General features: G+C 55.7%; 10 protein-coding genes across 10 annotated transcripts; 3 read left to right on the top strand and 7 right to left on the bottom strand.

Annotated features, from left to right (window-relative positions):
• Positions 1 to 154: 154 nt before the first annotated feature.
• On the bottom strand, positions 155 to 1,557 carry PG986_007886 (14-3-3 protein; the record flags this gene model as incomplete). The annotated part of the gene is made up of 5 exons (XM_066844108.1): positions 155 to 523; positions 591 to 678; positions 755 to 1,108; positions 1,190 to 1,197; positions 1,546 to 1,557. The coding sequence occupies 5 exons, from the start codon at positions 1,555 to 1,557 to the stop codon at positions 155 to 157; spliced, it is 831 nt and encodes a 276-aa protein (XP_066700220.1).
• Positions 1,558 to 5,203: 3,646 nt separating this feature from the next.
• Positions 5,204 to 6,424, bottom strand: PG986_007885 (lipase A; the record flags this gene model as incomplete). Its single annotated transcript, XM_066844107.1, has 1 exon — positions 5,204 to 6,424. One exon carries the CDS (start codon positions 6,422 to 6,424, stop codon positions 5,204 to 5,206), a length of 1,221 nt encoding a protein of 406 aa, XP_066700219.1.
• An 858-nt stretch (positions 6,425 to 7,282) lies between these two features.
• Positions 7,283 to 7,920, bottom strand: PG986_007884 (uncharacterized protein; the record flags this gene model as incomplete). Its single annotated transcript, XM_066844106.1, has 2 exons — positions 7,283 to 7,439; positions 7,562 to 7,920. 2 exons carry the CDS (start codon positions 7,918 to 7,920, stop codon positions 7,283 to 7,285), a joined length of 516 nt encoding a protein of 171 aa, XP_066700218.1.
• Positions 7,921 to 9,786: 1,866 nt separating this feature from the next.
• On the top strand, positions 9,787 to 10,656 carry PG986_007883 (60S ribosomal protein eL36; the record flags this gene model as incomplete). Its single annotated transcript, XM_066844105.1, has 4 exons — positions 9,787 to 9,846; positions 10,186 to 10,260; positions 10,412 to 10,516; positions 10,576 to 10,656. 4 exons carry the CDS (start codon positions 9,787 to 9,789, stop codon positions 10,654 to 10,656), a joined length of 321 nt encoding a protein of 106 aa, XP_066700217.1.
• A 667-nt stretch (positions 10,657 to 11,323) lies between these two features.
• On the bottom strand, positions 11,324 to 12,292 carry PG986_007882 (uncharacterized protein; the record flags this gene model as incomplete). Its single annotated transcript, XM_066844104.1, has 1 exon — positions 11,324 to 12,292. The coding sequence occupies one exon, from the start codon at positions 12,290 to 12,292 to the stop codon at positions 11,324 to 11,326; it is 969 nt and encodes a 322-aa protein (XP_066700216.1).
• An 888-nt stretch (positions 12,293 to 13,180) lies between these two features.
• Positions 13,181 to 13,435, bottom strand: PG986_007881 (uncharacterized protein; the record flags this gene model as incomplete). The annotated part of the gene is made up of 1 exon (XM_066844103.1): positions 13,181 to 13,435. One exon carries the CDS (start codon positions 13,433 to 13,435, stop codon positions 13,181 to 13,183), a length of 255 nt encoding a protein of 84 aa, XP_066700215.1.
• A 401-nt stretch (positions 13,436 to 13,836) lies between these two features.
• PG986_007880 (uncharacterized protein) lies at positions 13,837 to 14,833 on the bottom strand (the record flags this gene model as incomplete). The annotated part of the gene is made up of 2 exons (XM_066844102.1): positions 13,837 to 14,473; positions 14,577 to 14,833. The coding sequence occupies 2 exons, from the start codon at positions 14,831 to 14,833 to the stop codon at positions 13,837 to 13,839; spliced, it is 894 nt and encodes a 297-aa protein (XP_066700214.1).
• Positions 14,834 to 15,619: 786 nt separating this feature from the next.
• PG986_007879 (3-oxoacyl- reductase) lies at positions 15,620 to 16,591 on the top strand (the record flags this gene model as incomplete). Its single annotated transcript, XM_066844101.1, has 1 exon — positions 15,620 to 16,591. One exon carries the CDS (start codon positions 15,620 to 15,622, stop codon positions 16,589 to 16,591), a length of 972 nt encoding a protein of 323 aa, XP_066700213.1.
• A 292-nt stretch (positions 16,592 to 16,883) lies between these two features.
• PG986_007878 (dolichol-phosphate mannosyltransferase) lies at positions 16,884 to 17,699 on the bottom strand (the record flags this gene model as incomplete). The annotated part of the gene is given in 3 exon segments (XM_066844100.1): positions 16,884 to 17,075; positions 17,087 to 17,501; positions 17,584 to 17,699. The coding sequence occupies 3 exon segments, from the start codon at positions 17,697 to 17,699 to the stop codon at positions 16,884 to 16,886; spliced, it is 723 nt and encodes a 240-aa protein (XP_066700212.1).
• A 1,205-nt stretch (positions 17,700 to 18,904) lies between these two features.
• On the top strand, positions 18,905 to 19,600 carry PG986_007877 (uncharacterized protein; the record flags this gene model as incomplete). The annotated part of the gene is made up of 1 exon (XM_066844099.1): positions 18,905 to 19,600. The coding sequence occupies one exon, from the start codon at positions 18,905 to 18,907 to the stop codon at positions 19,598 to 19,600; it is 696 nt and encodes a 231-aa protein (XP_066700211.1).
• Positions 19,601 to 19,759: the final 159 nt, after the last annotated feature.

The following is a 19,759-nucleotide window of genomic DNA, read 5'->3' as shown; positions in this document are numbered from 1 at the left end:
GTTGTGATAAATACCAAAACCAACTCCCCGCACCAAAGCCTCTGGCGGATGCCACAACCAACGTCATCGCTATCTTTACCGGATCCAGGCCGAGATTAGGAGGGTATCACATAGCTCGGAACCAGTCGAGTCGAGTAGACATGAGCGGTGTCGTTTAGGACTCGGGAGCGGCGGCAGCCTCAGCAGCCGGGGCCTCCTCCTTCTTGGCCTCCTCCTCGGCGGGCTTCTCCTCCTTGGGGGCGGCATCGGTGGTAGCGGCAGCCTCACCCTCAGCGTTGTCGGACGAAGTCCAGAGAGTCAGGTTATCACGGAGCAGCTGCATGATAAGAGTGCTGTCGCGGTAGGACTCCTCGGACAGAGAGTCCAGCTCGGCGATGGCGTCATCAAAGGCCTGCTTGGCGAGGTGGCAAGCACGGTCAGGGGAGTTCAAGATCTCGTAGTAGAAGACAGAGAAGTTGAGGGCAAGACCGAGGCGAATGGGGTGAGTGGGCGTCAGCTCAGTCTGGGCGACATCGGTGGCGCTCTGAAGCGAATAGGTTAGCATATATGAACAAACGGCAATCTGAATGTGATGGGTGGATGTGAATTACCTTGTAGGCCTCGTGGGCAGCGGTGGCAGCACCCTTGCGCTTCTCGCCCGAGGCGAACTCAGCCAGGTAACGGTGGTAGTCACCCTTCCTGTACGAGGCAAAACAAAATGCCATGGTCAGAGCGTGTACAATAATGTGTTATCATTGGGGCAATGGAAGCTCACATCTTGTGGTAGAAGACCTTGGACTCGCCGGTAGCAGCGTTGGGGATCAGGCTCTCGTCAAGGACGTCAAGGACATCCTGGCAGACCTTCTCCAACTCGAGCTCGATCTTGGAGCGGTACTCCTTGATGGTGCCGACGTGCTTGTCGGAGCCCTTGGACTCCTCCTTCTGCTCGATGGAGGAGATGATGCGCCACGAGGCACGGCGCGTACCGACGACGTTCTTGTAGGCGACCGAGAGCAGGTTGCGCTCGTCAACGGTGAGCTCGCCACCCAGCTTGGCGACCTCCTTCATGTAGGTGACCATCTCATCGTAACGCTCGGCCTGCTCGCAGAGGCGAGCCAGGAAGGTCTTGCTGTAGTTCGGGTCACACGGGTCAGTTATTGCTTCAGGTTACGGGGCCCAAGCCGTAGGGGCGGGAATAGGAGGTTCAAACCTTTCACGCTATAACAGGAGAGCATGGTCAGCATAGATCTTGGGATACGATATGGAAAACAAAGACAGGAGAAGAGTTGCCGATGGGTGCGCAATGCCTCTGTTCGCAAAGAGCCAGGCAGTGCCGGTGCCAGTGCCGGTGCCGGTGCCGGTGCCCGAGGGCGAGGGCGAGGGCGAGGGCGAGGGCGAGACGTTGGCGATACGTCTGGCGATATCAGGCAGAGCAGGGCAGGCAGGGAAAGGGGACGGAGGAGCAGGAGGAGCGGCTCAGGCAGGCAGCAGGAGTCGGGGTCGTCTCGCCGAGAGCGTTGCAGGATTTTTAGGGAAGGGGAGGCATGGAAATCAGAGTGAACATACCTCGGTAGCCATTTTGGATGTGGTGGTTGGTTGTATGAGGGTGTAGTTGTGGAATAAAAGTTGTTTTATCGCCGAAGGGGGGAGTGGTTTGTTGAGAGTTTGGGAGGGGAAGAGGTAGAAAGAGTATTATTTACTTGATGTTGTGACAATCGATGTCCAAATCAATCACACGAGTTTGAGATTGGGAGTGGGTGGGTTGGGACTGGGGGGGTAGGGGAAAGGACTTGCTTGGGCTTTTTTGGGGGACCAGACTGAACTGGGAAAGGGACGGAGGAGGCAGAGGAGGCAGATGAAGCGCGGGCTGGGCTGGGCTGGGCTGGATGGGATTGGATTGGATTCGGACGGGCCTGGCACTGGATGGGCACTGGACACACTGGGCATGGGCACTGGCCACTGCACACTGGACGGGGCGAGGCATCAAGGCCCCAATTCCCGGGCTAGCAAATAAAGAGAGCCCCTCTTGCCTTTGCCTTAGGAGGAGGTATTGTATTGCCTCCAGTCACCAGTCACCAGTCTCGCTCGCTGGCCCTTTAGGTGTCCTCTGCTGGCTGCTGGCTGCTGGCCGCTGGATTGGCTGATACCTACATCCATCCATCAATCCAGCCAACCAGCGAGACGGAGACGACACCTAATGCACCCAATAGCACTGTACGGCACTGGCGGTCCCATCCATCCATCCATCCTCCTGGTTTCCCTGCCCTACCTTATTTTATTTTATTTCCCGTGATGAGCAGGCAGAGTGAGTGAGTGCATGGACATTTTGCTTGCCTTGCGCTGTTACCAACTGTACAGTGACTGTGCCGTACTGTATGTAATAAAGTATTGATGTATTCCATCCGCTTCCCCCCCTTCCATTGGCTCAGGCCTGCCTCTGGCCTTCCCAATTTCGACGAGTTGAAGTCCAAAACGTCCACGTCCATTGGATTGGGGTCCACCGCACTTGCGCCCCACTGCCCGCAATAGATGCATTGCACCGCTTTGTTTCAATTTCCACGGGTTTCTCTCCAGCGTGGCCTGCATTTTCAATGCGGCCTCGACGCCTGCCTGCCTGCCGGCCTGGGCGAAATGGTAGCACCTAACACCAATCGCCGCAGTCGCCCCTAGTGGCCGTATGTATATTGCCGACAACTCGACGGGTTGGGCCCAGTCAGGCTGCGGGCTGCTCTGCTCAGGCGTCGGCTGTCCGTTTGTGCCAATGGTGAACAATAATGACAGTCGACATTAAGCTTCTATCAATCAGATCAGACTCCTGTCGCCATCGGATCGCAAACCGTGCATTGCCATAGGTAGTACATGGCATGTGGTAGGTCGGCGTCGTGGCTGTTATCTAACGGGCGTGCATACACGTATCTCTCGTCTGCCATTTGTTCCCGTCGCGACTTGGAGCAGTGAAAGCCAGAGACCAGGATCCAATGAAGCAGGTGGCGATAAGCGTGGCCACTCGCTATCTACGGCACGCACTCAGTAGTCGTTCGCATCTCTTAATCCCACTGCCTCACTTCCACATGTGCTCAGCATTCGCCCGTGAACCTAAGGTACATGTAGGTAATTACTCAAAAGGCGCATCACAATGCTGTTAGGTCAGCACATTCTCACATGCGTCTCCTCTTGGAGCCACGGTAGCGGGCTGATTGATATAATGCAATCCGACTATCTAGAAGGCTTCTAACCCTCTACACAAAGTGGGCAACCCTTCAACTTGGATTGCCTCGGTAGGGATGTGTGTCTAATGAGTCATCATGAAGTTGAAGAACACCAGTGTGCCAAAAACGTAGCGACGCATTGCCATCAATGACTTGGCCGACAGAGACTCGAACAGTCTCGGGATATATCAATGATTTACTTTGGGTATATACATGTATGCCTCTATTGTCTTGGTGGTGGGGTTGCTCATAGGCCGGGTATCAGTCTAGGCGGTGGTGATCTTTTGACCACATGGAGGTAGTCAGGTCAGCCCTGCTTGCTGGTCGCCGTGTCGCGGGTATCCGGGACCGTTCCAGGATTGACTCCATCGTCTGGTATAGTGGAAAAGGGATAGCAAGAGTGAGTGACGGAGCCAACTTCAAACGACAGGTGATAAAAAGCACAATGCCTTGTTTCCGTACCTCGAATAGTGTCGAATGCCCCGAGTTCATTCATCGGCCTGGCTCATCATCCGCATGAGGCGGGAAGGAAGGAAGGAAGGAAGGAAGGAAAGAAAGTAAGCATCAAAGTCATCAATATACTTACTACAAACAAACAAGCATTAGGGATCATCACGGCGACAATGAGATAAGGCCAAGGGTCAGATGGGATTTGCTAGAGTTGACTTGCAATTAGCCGAGTCTCAGTCACCGACTAGATGCATCAAAAATGTACCCCTTCAAATGAGTCTGTACAACCCGACAAGTAACTTTACCTTTTCGTAGTATGCGAACGTACGCGTGGTACTCTCTCAGCCTACCGACCGTTGATGGGCAAAAACAAACACAAGCACGAGAAAAACCGGTTTTGGGACACTTGCCCCGAACACACAAGCCACGGGATTAGGGGGCACCCATTACCCATTACCGTATCAAGAGTAGACTTTTGGGCCGGAGGAGCAAAGAAGGAGGAAGCATTAAAGCAGGCATGAAACCTTTTGGCCAGCAGCGGTTACGTGGAATGTGCAATGAATCGTGCGTGGTCCGGACTCGCAGGACCCAAATTGCAGCCTGGTAGGTCGAGGCGAGCTGTACCGTGTACAGTACAGACACACATACGCATACACGCCCGAACGAACGCCCGTGCTATATTTGAATGGGATGGGAAACGGGGCTTCCCTTTTCTTCTGATTATCCTTCCATTCCATAATCCAGAAGCAGGACCCTGTTTTTCTCTGCTCTTCCTGTCTCTAATTTACCCCTCTCCTGCCCTCCCTTTTCCTTTTCCTTTCGCCGCGTGTGGGCACCCTCTCGCCCTAAGGAGGCTAGCTGCTCATTAGTCCCGAAAGTGAAAGCCCACTTCAAACGTCCAGAGTCCAGCCTCAGGGTCCTCGGCCTTCTCCTCCTCCACCGTCAGCGTCAGCGCGCTCTCGCTCGCTCCTTCCTGACCGGGACACCCAGAAAGGAGAGAGTCGCGAGAAGGCCAGAAGTTGGTAGGTACATCATGAGAACAGCACCACAACACCGGGGCGGCACGCATCGTCATCATCGTCTTCGAGTCGTCTTTTTTTTTCTTCACTCTTGAGCAAACTGGTCAAGACGGGAGGACAAGACGTGCCAAAGAGCAGAAAGTCAAAGGGGGAAAACTGGGCTACTACTACGTTGCGTTCATCATGCATCATCAGGTAAGTCTGAGCTAGTCAGCTAATGCGAATGTGCTGTCGGCTCGGAACAGGGTGCCCGGAATTTAATCCGGACCTTACATCTTCACAGCTTAGGCATCGACTGGCAAGCTGCGTGAGCTTGGCTTCAAGCTTGTTCCATTGATAGGTTAATTGAATTACATACTGTCGACGTACTGAATGCTACGCTGAACCAATCTCCATATTTTCACGACTTCGGTTTCACCGCCACGCGCTTTCGATACGATAGTGCACGATAATCGAATAGGAGGTCACTATGCCATGCTCGTAGAATCTTACGCTCTTTCTCTCTCTCTTTCTTTCTTTCTTTTTTTTTCACTCACCCCCGGCCCCTTACAACTCGTTGCTATTGCCGCCATCGCGGATATCCGGATACCTGTCTCGGCCCCAATCTATCGGATCTCCTCCCGGGACACATAGACCCAAGCGCCAGAAGTAGTCGCGATGCGCAAATAACAGCTGCCAGAGCTTGAGCCGCGACGGGAAGCCCCAAGATCTGCGCTCCATCGTCCAGGAGTCATGGTCCGAGTCCCCGGCTTCCACACTCGGTGGCTCGCCTTCCGAGCCAGCAATACAACTTGGGTCGGAATCGCCGACGCAAGGGGACATGTCTTCGGGCGCCGGACTCAACTCTGACTTGGATATGAAGATCTCTCCAGCATGCGACCTAAAACCCCATTCCGAGAGGGGAAGCAGGGGCACAGGGTCATCCACATGAGTCAGCCGCCGATAATTATAGTGCTCGGCGTCCGTGTTGGGAGTTTTCAGGTCGAAGACGCCGTCCAAATACTTAACGAAACCGGCATTACCCACTCTTGGCTCCCCGAAGGTCGTCACGACAGTTTTGTCCCAACCTAGGATGACTTTCATCTCCAAAGCAGCCAGCGCAGCTACGGCACCCCCGAGACTGTGTCCAATGAGATGAATAGAGTAGTCGGGATACCGAGCTACCAATGGTTTGAGGGCAGGTAGCACACTGTCCCTGGCAACCTTCCAGGAGGCTAGAAAGCCCATGTGCACAGTGCAATTATCGCATCTGTGTTCTGGTTCCTCGGGTGGCGTGTCTCCTCCATCGTCCGGCGACGGATAAGGGACGTACTCCTGCGGGACCGTACTCAGGTCGACAACGGTATTCGTGATGCTGTAAGTGCCGCGGAATGCGACAATGATGGCGCCACGCTGGTAACGCGCATTCGCATCCGCCACGGATCTGGGGTGTAGATGCGCGCCATGATCGACGGCAACGTAGCCACAGCTGTCGCTCATCAAAACCCCCGTATTCCATGTTTCCACCAACTGAAGTGTGGGAAAGTCCTTGCATCGTGACACGCATTCGAAAGGGCGAGTGAGTCCAGTCGTGCCAACGCAGTATGCGATGTCGACCAGTCTTGACAGGCGCTCTAGGTGGGCGAAGAGGCGGACCGAGATGCCGCCTGCTGGGCTGTCGGATTCGGCGACTCGTAGGGGCTTCTCTTCGTTCGCGGCTTGCGGCGATCCCAACGCGGCCGCTAGGACATGCGAAAACGTGAACAATTTCAAAAGATTCGGGAGCATTGCGTACAGCGAGGTCCAATCTTAGGTGTGATGTCGATATCGGGATTTTAACTAGAGAGGGCGAGTACCTATAATGGGGAGGGCCAGTGAAGGAAGCATAGTCGGATTAGATAGAGTGACGCATTGCGAAACAATGGCCATGGGAGAGGAGGCGGCAGGTATCACGCTGCGCTGGGACACTGCTCGAGCCGTTGTCGTGTGATGCATTCACGGTCAACCTAAAGGCTGAGAATAGGCATAATTGGACCAACCCAGCCTGGCACTGGCACTGGTCAGTCCATTCCCAGGCTTGTTCTGATTAGCCGGACCACCTGAACATCAACTTGTGGCGTCACTTGGCATAATGCGGGGTACTGGGGGAGGTCGACTGGGCCACTGGGGTGTTTGGTTGTCAACAGGAATGGGCTGTCTTGGGCTCTTGGCCTATCAACACCACCAAGACTTGTATGCTTCACTTACAAACATCTACTAATTGCCCATGGCATTGCATTGCTAGTAGGGCCGAGGATGACTTGATGAGTCATGAAGATGGCTCGTATGCCGGGTCAACTCATCTTTGGTAGCCGCGGCACCCATTTGGCGATATCCAACGCATTCATTCACCCACACCCCTCCGAAGAGATGAATCAGAGATGTCGTTCAAATCGTCGATTATCAAATTATCGTCTGCAGCTAATCATTACACACAGCAGTCATGAGTCTCCGTTAAACTTCGTACAAAATGCCCCCGCTGAATACATCCGAAGAACGGAATCCGTAGGCAGCCATGGCTCCCTTAGAAGGCCAAAATGTTCGTCCACTTCGTCTGACCTTGGAATTCCCGACATCCACGCATGCTCTTCGTTTAACCTCGCGAGCTCAACCCTGGACAAATGCTCCAGCGGGTCGCGGCTGCAGGCTGGTGAACTCATCCGTAATATCTGATGGGTTCGAGGTACAGTTTCGTCCCATCGGCGTGGACCCGCATGTCTGGTTGAAAGGTACAAGGCTCGAGGCCTCGAACGCAGACGCACCGCTGAATTGCGCGAAGATACATACAGATTAGTCCTCATGTTTCACTTTTCGCCGACTTTTGACAACGCACTCTCCCAGCCTTGGGGGAAAATGGCCAGTGCATAGATGGGACAATAAACTCACCTTTCGGGACACGCAGCCTCAATCACGGTCAGACCCGCCACGCCCGTGGTCTGGTAAATGAACTCGACGTTGGCATCGTCGCAGGCATAGCGGGAGGCCAGGCTGGGGTTCGTGTTGTGGGGCTTCGAGGACGGGTTGCGCTCGCAATGCGTGTTGATGCCCGTGGCCGGGTCGACATAGGCGAACGAGACCGTGGTCTGGTTGGAACGGTCTGTGTAGGCCGAGAAGTCGCTGACCGTGTACTCAGACGGCATGTTGCAATCGGCGGACACTTTCATGCTGGCGGGGATCTCGTACTTCAGCGGCGTCGAGGCCACCGTGCTGGCCATCAGCCCGACGAAAGCGACTGAGAAGAGCATATTGCAGACTGTAGTAGAGGGTGAAGCCGTGGGGGTTTAGAGGCGCTGGTGGGTTGACACTTCAGTCCAGAGATATGGTTTAGAGATTATATGTGATGACGCCAAGTCAAAGCGATGGGAGTGGTTGGGGAGTACAGATTAAGGTGGGTGACTATGACAATGTGAGAATGTAGATTCGAAGGGAATGGAGATCAACATCCATCAACATCTCAGATGCGGCAGGGGCCCAAGGTCTGCTATATAATAGCCCTCGGCGCCCAGTTTGTCATCCTGTGATAGCTAGCAGCTGTGCCTCTAACATGCTTTTCACGTATCCACGATTCCACTTTCTAGGTTACGGTGATGGCGGTGCCTGGCGAACATCGGCATCTGGAGTAGGCGTTTGTGCTGCCCCTGCCAAGACATCCCAACTCGAGCGAGAATGCGGTGGTGTACAGCTGCCGATCTGTGATGCAATCTGCATATGGATTGGCTCGAAGGAGTAAGGGGCATCCACATAAACAGATCGTCGACGCTTTTAGCGAGCCATCATCCACACCGATCGGCAGCCCTAGCTGGCTAGATACCGTGCGACACCCCGGAATGGGAGGCATCTCACTGTATATATCGACCGCCGCGTCCAGCACACCAATAGCAACGTGTTTCGTGTTTCCCTTTCGGCGAACGCCTTTGGGCTGAGCGGCACATACGTGTAGCAATCATGCGCTGCTGTGCTCTATGTGCAACGGGGAACTCACCGAGGTTCCCGTCCATCCAGGGCCTTGGTGTGTAATTTGAAGTCTTTAATGCATACATACATACATATGTGCCTTGAATTCCACGATAATCCAGGGGTAGAAGCAGCTGTGTTCGTTTCAACCTCCGCCTCCCAGATGCTTGACCTTGCAGCTGGGCAATGGGCGCAGTTGCTGCAGGAACTACAAGGGGAAACCCGGGCTGCGGACGAGGAGCATCTCTTCCTCGTACGGTGGGCCGCGACACGCGCAGTTTGCGCCAGTTCGTTTGTTCACACAAGCACAAACTGACAGGTTGTCCAGCACGAAAGCTTCGTGTTCGGCTGCGTGCGGCCTCCTGAGAAGTCCTGAGAAATTCGGTTTGACCGGAGCTACTCTTGCAGAACAACCTGCGCGTCTGTGGAACGCCCGAGTTCAGCCGTGCTGGGTCCATGATGTACAGTAATCGCAGTAGTCTATGGCGAACCACATACAACTTCCAAGAAAGTGGCACTCGTAAGCAAACTAGGAGTCTGTTATACAAACACAACGGCGGTTCCGTTCGGAACGACCAACGGCGACTAGACTTTTCTTAGGTTGCGAATTCACGACTCGCCAGATTGATCACGAAGAAAACGCGGATAGCGCAAACAGAATACTGGAACCATGTCGGTTGAGTTCCAGGGAACTGCCTCAGGGTTGATATCATATGCAGTTATGAAGCGGTATTGGATCCTCCTGGTTGAAATGGGAGTAACACATCGGCCAAGCCATCCACGTACGGCTCGACGGATCAGGGCCTAGGTAACTTCGCGGTGGGAATCGACTGCTGCTTCCATTCCCGATGAGCAATCCATATCCAATTCACCGGGCCGCTAACCTAGAGGCGGCTTGCATGTCAGAAGGCCTGTGCCACATATCGCGTGCACTGACCATATCCCATCAGCCACACAGCCGGGCTAACGAGCCACCAGCCACCAGCGCACCTCCTCTCCACTCCACACAATTGAAATAATTCAGTCGGAAAAGAGCAAAAGTGCCCACTGAAAATTTGCCGAGCGGCCTGGTCTGAACTTTTTGCGAACTTCCTCCTCAAACCGACGACTACTAACCCCCCAAACACCACAGCATCAACGCCCATCAATCCATCAAGATGGCCAAGGAAGCTCCCGCTCGCACCGGTTTGACCGTTGGCGCCAACAAGGGCCACAAGGTAGGATGAACCACCACCATCACCACCACGCACACCTTCGACTTTCCCTCTTTTCGTCTTGGGCGACGAAGGAGGGAAGATCGAAGGCAGCAAGAAGAGACACAACAAGAACCAAACATCCGTCCAGCCACTTCAGCGGCAGGGAATAATCTTGCGGGAATGGGCAGGCAAAGTCGGCAGATCTCTTGTTGACAAGAGGTCTTCTCGCATCGTCTCACCTCGTGGAGGATCTCTGCTGCTGCTTTGACACACAATGATTCGTTCTTGTTGTTGTTGATATACGAAGCACACCGCAGACGATGGACGTTGGCTGACTTGGAGATTTCCTGTTGAATGTAGACCACCGCTCGTGTCGCCAAGCCCAGAGTCTCCCGCACCAAGGGTCACCTGAGCAAGCGCACCTCTTTCGTCCGGGTACGTTATACTTTTCCCACATGTCCAATCGATGGATTCCTCTCCGATGTTCGAACTATTCAGCCGTTGCTCCGAAACAGCGCGAGACAGAAGGGCCGAATCTCGGGGGATCTCGACACCGCAAAACTAGCCTGCTAACATCTTCATGAAGGACGTCGTCAAGGAGGTCGCCGGTCTCGCCCCTTACGAGCGCCGCGTTATTGAGTTGCTCCGCAACTCCCGTGACAAGCGCGCCCGTAAGCTCGCCAAGAAGAGAGTACGTCAACTGCCCCCATGCACGGATATCGACTACACAAATACTAACGTTTGCATCAGCTCGGTACTTTCGGCCGTGCTAAGGCGAAGGTTGACGAGCTCACGCGTGTCATCGCTGAGTCTCGTCGTGCTGGTCACTAAACGTGGTTATGTACGGGAGCGAGCGATAGGAGAGCAAAAAACTGGCATCGGTTCTGGCGTTGTCTTACGAAACATGGATTTTCACTACGAGATGATGGGAAAGGTTACCACACCGGCACATATAAATGCTAGGTAGATCGCAAAGTCAATACCACTTGCGCGAACTGAAGTTCAGTTCTGAATGACAGATTAAAGATTTTGTCTAACGCTGGCTTGTTAAAGCATTGATCGGGCACATTTCAGACACGTTGCCCCCGTAATGACAACCTCGCTTATAGTCATGATGCTCCTTTCGTCATGTTCCTGTCATGCCATGTTCCGCTCCTCCCACTGACATCCTACAGGTGACCAAATGTCTGCTCCGGCTGTTTTCCTTTGTCTCTTCTTGATAGCGCCACTGGAGTACCCGGGTTGCCCGTTTCACCTACTGGCATAACTGGGCCAGCCATCGAGGTAGTCGGTTCATCCCTTGGCACCACTGGCTCGTGTCCAGCCGGTGTACCCGGGGTTTCTAGCGGTACAGGCGGGTCTTTCGTGATTTCGTTGGCCTCGTGCTTCTCCTAGAAGTTGAAGCGGTGCCAGGTCGATTGGATCGAATGGTGTAAGCTGGAGAGACCCACGACGGCCGCTGTTGCCACTCTTTCACGGATACGCAGCCCTCTTTCTCTTAAGGTTTCGGGATGTTTCTTGGACTCGGGGCGGGAGATGCACGAATGATGGGCGGTGGCCTGGTTGCTGGCTTTCCAGATTGCCTGTAGAGGAGCATTTGCGCGCGGTGCAGTCTTTCTGTGGTAGCGTCTAGCGTTAGCTTCGGCTTGCCACGGTCACCACCTTCCTCGTCACCACCACTGCTGCTCCACGCATCGAGCAGGGAGGAGACTGACGGGCGATCCTGGTAGTAGGAGCTCGGGCGTTGCCATAGGGAGCGGTACATCTCCGTATTGACCACGCCCAGCTTCGCCGAAGGCTGCCGCCGCATGCGCGCCTCGAGGGCAGGGCTGTCGTACGGTACGTCGGGCCCGATCAGCCGGTCCGGGTGCTCAGGCGGGTCGTATTCGGGCTCCAGCTCGGCCACGGAGCCGGGCAGGTCGCCGTATTCCGGGGGCACGTACGGCTCGGGCCCGGGCTGCTTGCTGCTGCGGAAGAGGCGGTCCAGCCTCGTCTTGGCCGCGAGCTTGTGGCCGAGGATCTTGAACTCGTTGGTGGGGAAGAGGGGGGCTGTGCCGCGCGGTCCGAGCCGGTACCAGTGCGTCGTGTCGCGGTCGCGCAGGCCGTGGACGGGCCAGACGTTGGCGATGGAGGGGCGGCCGCTCGGCAGCCGCGTCAGGCCCTCGTCGCCGTCCTTAAAGCGGGTGTACGCGAGGCCTTCGAACGGCGCCGCGCACTCGGGGCACCAGGCCGTCACCGGCTGGCGGCGCGTCATCAGGGAGCACGCGCACGTCACCGTCGACGCGTCGACCTCGGCGCGCCAGATGAGCACGCGCGCCGCGCTCTCCTCCTTCTTGAGCTTGCGCAGGGGCGCCGGGACTTCAGCCGGCGGCTCGGGCGAACTGTCGTCGCCGGTGCGGTCGCGGGCCAGCTCGGGCTGGGGCGGGAGCTCAGGCACCAGGGTAGCTGTGCTGAGGTTTTCTGCCATGGTAGAAAAATGTATGGTGACGAACGAGGGATGTGAAAGGTTGGATGGAAGGAGCTCTGGTCCTGATCCAAGCTGACCGATGTGGCTGGATTTAAAATGGCTTGTCCGTAGCTTCCTCCTGTCTTGAAATCAAGTATCCAAGGAAGATGTCTTAATACACTGAACCTTGCAAGTGCCAATCTGACAATCAAGCACACACCTGCCTGGTTGCCTGTTGGTGCAGCAAAATACTTGGGATTTCAACAATTAGGTAAGTGGTTATTCAATGTCCAGCTTTTCCGAGTACCACTCGAGACATCTGAAGCACCGTTTATTCAACGTTTATTTGGCACTGGAATAGCTGGTAGGTAGATGTGGAAATCTCGACATCTACTGGACCATGGACGGGATGTCCGGTTGTTTTACTTGGGTATCTTCGATTATACCATTGGAAGTTGATTCTAGAGATCCAAAAAAAAAAAAAAAAAAAAAAAGTACAGGCTGGAGTTTATATCATTGAAACGGCAATACCTCGGTGTTCGATGTATACCACCCACCCAACTGTATGGCATCCCGCTTCACTAGGCAACCGGTTATGACGAAGCATTCAAATGATATTCAATGCATATAATCAATGAGAGGCGAGGATGGAAATGGTAAGACTTTTTTAATAATTTGGCATTTGTAAAACCGTAGTTTGGTCGATTCGGCTCCATACAAGCTTTTGGATTATACCTATGTATATTGGATGAACAAGAAAACAGGTGAAGTACTGCTTTGCAGCTATATGTATACACGAGGCCAGTGTATATCCCCTTGGCAGCTGTACCGTTCCTGGCCATTGCCATTATCCGATACCTATCCCGTTCAGGTGGCCTGGCCAAACAGCAGTTCCTTCCCTCTTCTCCCTCAAGCACGACCCGCCTGTTGTTGCCTCTGCAGCTCCCTCTCCGCAGCCTCTTCTTGCCTGTTATGCAACTGCCGCATCAGCCGCTTCTTCGCCAGGTGCTCGCACACGTCGTTGGGACACCAGTACGGGATGGTCTGGCGCTGTGCTTTGGGACGCGGACAGGTCCTGCCTGCTTCGGCATCGTCGCACGGTAAGGTCCTATTCCGGTGCGTTGGGCAGCCGCAGGCCAATTGGACTTCAAAGTGAAGGCACATGTTTGCTCTTTGATTGTGTGTGTGTGTTTTGGTAAGTCTTGTTTGCTGGGGGCCCCCAGCTGTATCCATATGGTTTCAGCGCTAGGTATATCTTCGGGCGTCTTCTTTGTATCATTGGTGTCGTCGTCTCGCGACAAGGGGTATAAAGCCATCTTTGAGTAATCTTTGTTCGAAGTCAAAAGAGAGAAGCTGAAGGGAAGACGCATAGCATTTCCACTGTACACCACACGTACACGCTCCTAATCAACCCGGAGGATGTGGTTTATAGCATCCGTAGCAGCACTGCAAAGATGGAAAAAATACGTGTGATATGAAGTTCGTATAATGAAAGCACCCGTATGCACCATCCATGAGGGGGGGTATCTATACCGACGCCACGCCGAGGAGCCAGTCAGTCTCATCTACCTGGCCTTGGTTTTGCGAATGACCACCTTGCTCCCGTCTAGTTCCCAGCCCACGCCATCATTCGTAACGAGATCCATCCACGTCGAGTCCGCACACTCCTCCAAGAAGTCCAATTCCACGCCGAGGTAGCCGCGCCCGAAGCACTTGAGCGTGTGCTGCCGCATGGGCCCCTCGCCGAACTCGAGCAGCTTGGCCTTGTGCCCGTCGACGCTCCGCCGCAGCCGCTTGTAGAGCACGTAGTTGTCGTGGGCCAGCGCGTCGAGCACGCTGTCGATCTTGGGGTCGCGCAGCCGGTAGCGGGTGCGCAGCGAGTAGGCCTCGGCCAGGTCGTTGCGGCGGCAGGCCGTGTCGAGGATCAGGTAGCCGACGACCTCGCTCGTCTCGACGCTCGTCATGGGGTGCAGCGGCTGGATGCGGCGCAGTAGGTGCAGGATGGCCGGGTGGTACGACTCCGGGTGCTTGACCAGGACCGACAGCCGGATGCAGAACAGGTAGGCCTGGACAGCGAAGTCGTCGGCCCGCTTCGACGCCACGATGCCCTCGCGCAGTTTCCTGAGCGCCGCCAGCACGTCCGAGAGACCCTGCGTGTCGGCGGAGGTGGGCAGAGGTGCAATCACAGGAACAGCGGGGGCGCTCGTTGCGTGCCGCGGGACGGGTCTAGCAGGGCCGCCGAGGATGGAAGAAGTAGGAGGCGGCGGCGGCGGCTTGGGCGTAACGTGGGGGGGCGTCGGCCAACCGGAGCGAGGAGAAGCGACGTAGAAGTTCCTGGCGCTCGCCGGCGTCGGAGCAGAAGGACATGTAGCGTTCGACAATCTTTGTGTAATAGCGTTCTTGGGTCTTGAAGTCGAGCAATCGGTTGTCGCCCTTGGAGGGCAATCCTATAGCCTCGAGAGGGTCGAGCTCGACGGGCTTCAGGCGGCTCCATGGACCAGACGGAGCTCGGCCACCACCTCTGCCGCCCCTTTGCCCCCTTGGGCCACCGCGTCCGCGCATTGCTATGTCATTTCAAGCAAAAGACAAGAATATGGTGTTGTTGGTAGTGTCAGTGATGGCCGATGTTGGAACCCCGGCGGCGGGCCAGTCAAATGGTGGTGGTGGTGGGGTAGCTGAGTGGGAAAGTCCATAGTGTAATAGGTACATCGATCGATACCCAAGCTTTAATCTAATCACCGAAAGGTGCATCTCCAAAGCTGCTGTAGGAGCTACTGAGCCCACCTTCGATAATCTGTTGCATAGTACTGGGAGGGCTGGGCAGCTGTATCGAAAGCTGCAATATGGTCTGCCGCAAGTATGAGCAGGGTAACGAACGAACGAACGACGTGACTGGAATTGGCTCTTGCAGACGCAGCAAAACACGTATAGGCGTAGGCAGAGACGGGCCGTAGTCCACACGAATCAATCTCATATTTCCCGAGTGCTCCAACATCGTATCAAGGCCTTACCCACCATGCATAGAGGTACATGATGAAATAGTTCAGGATTCTATGTATAGCAGCTGGCGGGGCCAGACCCGTCCGGCTTACGAGGAGGGCAAGGGTGTTTGTTGTTGATGCTGCATACATGCCTTGCGTACCTCGGCATCGTCCTCGCGGCGGGCGCAGATCCGGGGTAACTCCCCCGCGTCAACATGATGGCCATTGGCACCCCCCCAACAGCTCGATTGAATATAACGGCATCGACTGTCGGATACTGCAGGGGAACGGCATTATATAGTCATTGAACCTATTTCGTATCTAATACAGTTTACTCGGCCAAGTCCTGTCAATCGTGACAATCAAAATGACCGACCGCATATCGCAAATAGCCAGCCACCTAAACTGGCCAAAGGGCATGCTGGCCGGTCAGGTAGCCATCATCACAGGCTCCGGGCAAGGCATTGGAGCCGAAGCCGCCAGGCTGTTCGCCAATGAAGGCGCCAAGGTGGTAGTTTCGGATATTGACAGCGGTGCGTTTACTATCCTTCACGATTTTCCAAGCGGCGCGCTCTGTCCTCTTCTCCCTCTGTCTTGCTGGTCCGCTAACAGCCACCCCCTTGCCCGCGCTATAGCCAAAGCCAAAGCCGTAGCCGACTCCATCGCGAGCGCCGGCGGCCAGGCCATCGCCGTGCCCGGCGACATGCTCGACGACGCCTACCTCAAGACGCTGGTTAAGTCCGCCGCCGACTTCGGCGGCAACGGCAAGATCCACATCATCGTCAACAACGCCGGCTACACGTGGGACGGCGTCATCCACAAGATGACGGACAAGCAGTGGGACGCCATCATGGCCCTGCACTGCACCGCCCCCTTCAAGCTCGTCCGCGAGGCGAGCCCCTACTTCCGCGTCCGCGACGGCGAGCCGCGCGCCATCCTCAACGTCTCGAGCTCGTCCGGCGTCCACGGCAACGCCGGCCAGGCCAACTACGCCCTCGCCAAGGCCGGCGTCACGGGGCTCACCAAGACCATCGCCAAAGAGTGGGGTCCCGCGTTCGGCGTGCGGGCCAACACCATCGCCTTCGGACACATCGCCACGCGCCTGACGCAGGCCAAGGAGATGGGCGCGTTCGTCACGGGGCCCGGGGGCGAGAAGATCGCCATTGGCATCCCCGAGGCACAGAAGAAGGCGGCCGGACCAGCACTGTACACGGACATCCCGCTGCGGAGACCGGGAACGGCCACCGAGGCAGCTAGCGCCATGCTGGCCATGTGCTCGCCCATGTTCAGCTACGTGTCAGGGCAAACGCTCATGGTGGGCGGTGGCCGGAATATGTAGGTAGACATGTTTCTAGTTGATGCCAGCCAGGTAGGGTAACGGACAGAGCACGCCGGTTTACGTCAGAAAAATGGGCTACAACGAACACAACTGTGGCTTCAACCTGTATTATTAGTAGTAGTAGTAGTAGTAGTAGTAGTAGTTTTTATCAAGAAAAGCCAGCCTTGCCAACGCCATGCGTCCGTTTACCTCCCCGTCGTGCGTTTCAGGATTTTAAGCAGGGCCAACTTCGTATCTCATCTCTTACAGCGGTCCCGTTTCCTTTTCCAGTCGTTTCCGTCACCCCTTGAACTTAGACCTTGAGCCACAAGCTGAGCACGCCCTTCGCGTACTCGACGATCTCGTCACCGCCCAGCTTGCTCTCTCCGTAGACGCGGTCGACGAAGCTGATGGGGACCTCGCCGACGGTGCAGCCCATGGCCTTGGCGCGCACCATCATTTCCATCTGGAACGTGTAGCCCTTGCTCTCGGTCTTCTCAATGACCTTTGCAGGACGGCCTTCTTGTAGAGGCGGAAGCTGCCGGTGAGGTCGCTCACGCCGGGCCGCAGGACGGTGTCGGCGAAGAGGTTGGCGCCGCGGCTGACGAACTTGCGCTTGAGGTCCCAGCCGTAGACGCCGCCGTTGCCAGCGTAACGGGTGCCCGTAACAATGTCGTAGTTGGCGGTCTTCTGCTTGGCGATCATCTGGGGGATGAACTTGGGGTGGTGGCTGAAGTCGGCGTCCATGATGATGACATAGTTGCCGGTGGCGAACTGCAGGCCGTGAACGTAGGCGGTGCCGAGGCCCAGCTTTCCGGAGCGCGTCTTGAGGACGACGTGGGGGCTGTAGGCCTTGACGAGCTGGAGGGCGACCTCTTGGGTGCCGTCAGGGGAGCCATCGTCGACGATTATGAGCTCCCAGTCCAGGTTGCTATTCCAAGGGCGCATACTCGTAAGCGAGGCACTAAAAAGGGAACGGATGCAAGGGCATGGGTAGGGGGTGGACAACACACTTGTCGGTGAAGGTGCGGTTCAGCAACCATGCGACAATGGGCAAGTTCTTGCGCTCGTTGAAGGTCGGCAAGATAACGGAATATCTGTCCCCTGAGGCGGTCTTAACGGGGGCCATGGTGTCGATTGTGGGGGACGAGTAAGAGGAAAGGACGGGCTTGGAATAGATTGATTTCACGGGGAGAATAGACGGGAGGAATGGAATTACTGGATCAAATGAGTGACTTGAGGTTGGCAACAGTATGTAGGTAGGGCTGATCTGGCTTCGTCAATTGCCTAGGTGCTTGCTTGCTTGCAGGAGATGGGGATGGGGATGGAGATGGACACGGCAATACCTTATCGATTGACTGATGGCTGGCTGGCCCGTTCTCGTCCAGGTGGCCCCTTACCCTGTGAGCTGAGCTGAGGGAGGTCCAGCTGTTCAGTACCTAAAGTAAGTACCTAAAGTACCTAAATAGGCCAGATGTAGGGCGCCTTGACTGCATTGGCCGAGCGGCGTTTGGTGGGCTTCTCCAGCGGTCCAATTGGGCACAAGATTGCCACGGCTGTCTCTGCTTGGCAATGCCATAGCCTATGTCGCCTCTTGGAGGATCTCGAGTCTCTCCCAACGGGCGGGATGTTTTGGTGATCCTCCAGACACAGTTCCTCCGAACGCACGCAAGGTGAATGAATCCTTCCGAGTGCCGAGTACGATGGGGCCGTGGTGGCAGCGACCATACTTGCTCGCAGTATGGAGCTTTTGGAGATTCCACTTGAGTTGACCGCTGAAAAACAACCAAGCGCGCAAACTTCACACGCCTTCGCTTCGGCTTGGACCCCGACTTACACGGAGCGTATAGCAAGTGGACGAACCACTGCTGTGTCCAGCAACATTACTCATTCAAAATAGCAATCTCATAGGACGACGGCACCGTGAAGAAACCCGGTCAAGATAAGTCACTTTGCAAAGATGGACAATAATCAATAGCCTCCCGGTCTACCTGCCTCCCCTGCATATGGCCCAGATGACTGCCGAGACGCCCAACAGCCATGCTGCGCCAACAGGGCATGACATCAATGTCAGACGATATATATGTACCCTTTAAGATCCGTAGGCACCCATTCGAACCTTTCTGTGTTCTTATTGCTCTGTGTGTGTTTGGTAGAAAAGCCTTCAAGATACCCCCCCCAGGTCCTCCTCCCAACTCGGCTTTGACTGTCTACCTACCTACTACCAAAGTCCTTCCCACTTCTCTCATCTCACCTCGAGATAGACGAACATATATATATATATACCCACCATGCATTTCTCCCTCCTCGCGGCCACCGCTCTGCCCCCTGGCCATGGCCGGCTCCGTCCTCCAGCAGCGAGACTGCCAGAGCTTCGAGCGGACAGACAACTCGACCAACGGGCACGTGCAATACGGAAAACAGACCAGGACCTCCGACCACCTGCAGTGCCGGGCCACCTGCACCCCGGCCCAGGGCCCCCACGGCATCGTCTTCCACTCGACCCTCAACGTGACGACGGACGGCCCGGACGCGTCCCAGGCCGTCTTCGAGCTCCTCGGCCGCGGCGCTGGCGGCGGCATCGACGCCCGCTGGATCGACTTCAACGAGACCATCGTCATGAACATCACCAACCAGGACGCCGGCCGGAAGCCCGGCCACGGCGCGTCCGGCTACTGGACCTTCCGGCCCGCCATGGCCTGCTTCGAGGGCGTCCTGAACGACTGCGGCGACGGCGGCAGCGGCGGGGTCAAGAGCGGCACCCCGGTCAAGGCCTGCGGGTACAAGCTCATCCAGAACGGCAACGATGCGCTCGGCAAGGCTGTGTACGATGGACAGATCGAATGGGTCGGGACGGGCGGGGACGGAGGCGGAGAGGCAGCTTCGGACTCGAAACTCCCGTCGTACGATGAGGTGGCGGACCAAGCTACGGCCGCGAAGAAGAGCGGAGGGAGCCGACTGGACTTTGGAGCCGCGGAGGGCCTTGCCGTCACCGTCGCGTCGTTACTAGGATTGCTTCAACTCTTCTAAGAGATAGGAACACGGTCATTTTATTAGGAGAAACATGCATATATATGTGAACTTGCTTTTTGGCTCTGTGTATACTTTATGTAACAAGACATGACTGCCTTGATAGAGTACACGCCCCCTGAATTTGGGTTCTGTTCTCCCTTGATACAACCAAGCGTC

Source organism: Apiospora aurea (assembly GCF_038362705.1).
Source record: "Apiospora aurea strain CBS 24483 chromosome Unknown utg000005l_segment0_segment0, whole genome shotgun sequence".
NCBI lineage: Eukaryota > Fungi > Ascomycota > Sordariomycetes > Amphisphaeriales > Apiosporaceae > Apiospora > Apiospora aurea.
This window is presented reverse-complemented; position numbering and strand designations above follow the sequence as displayed.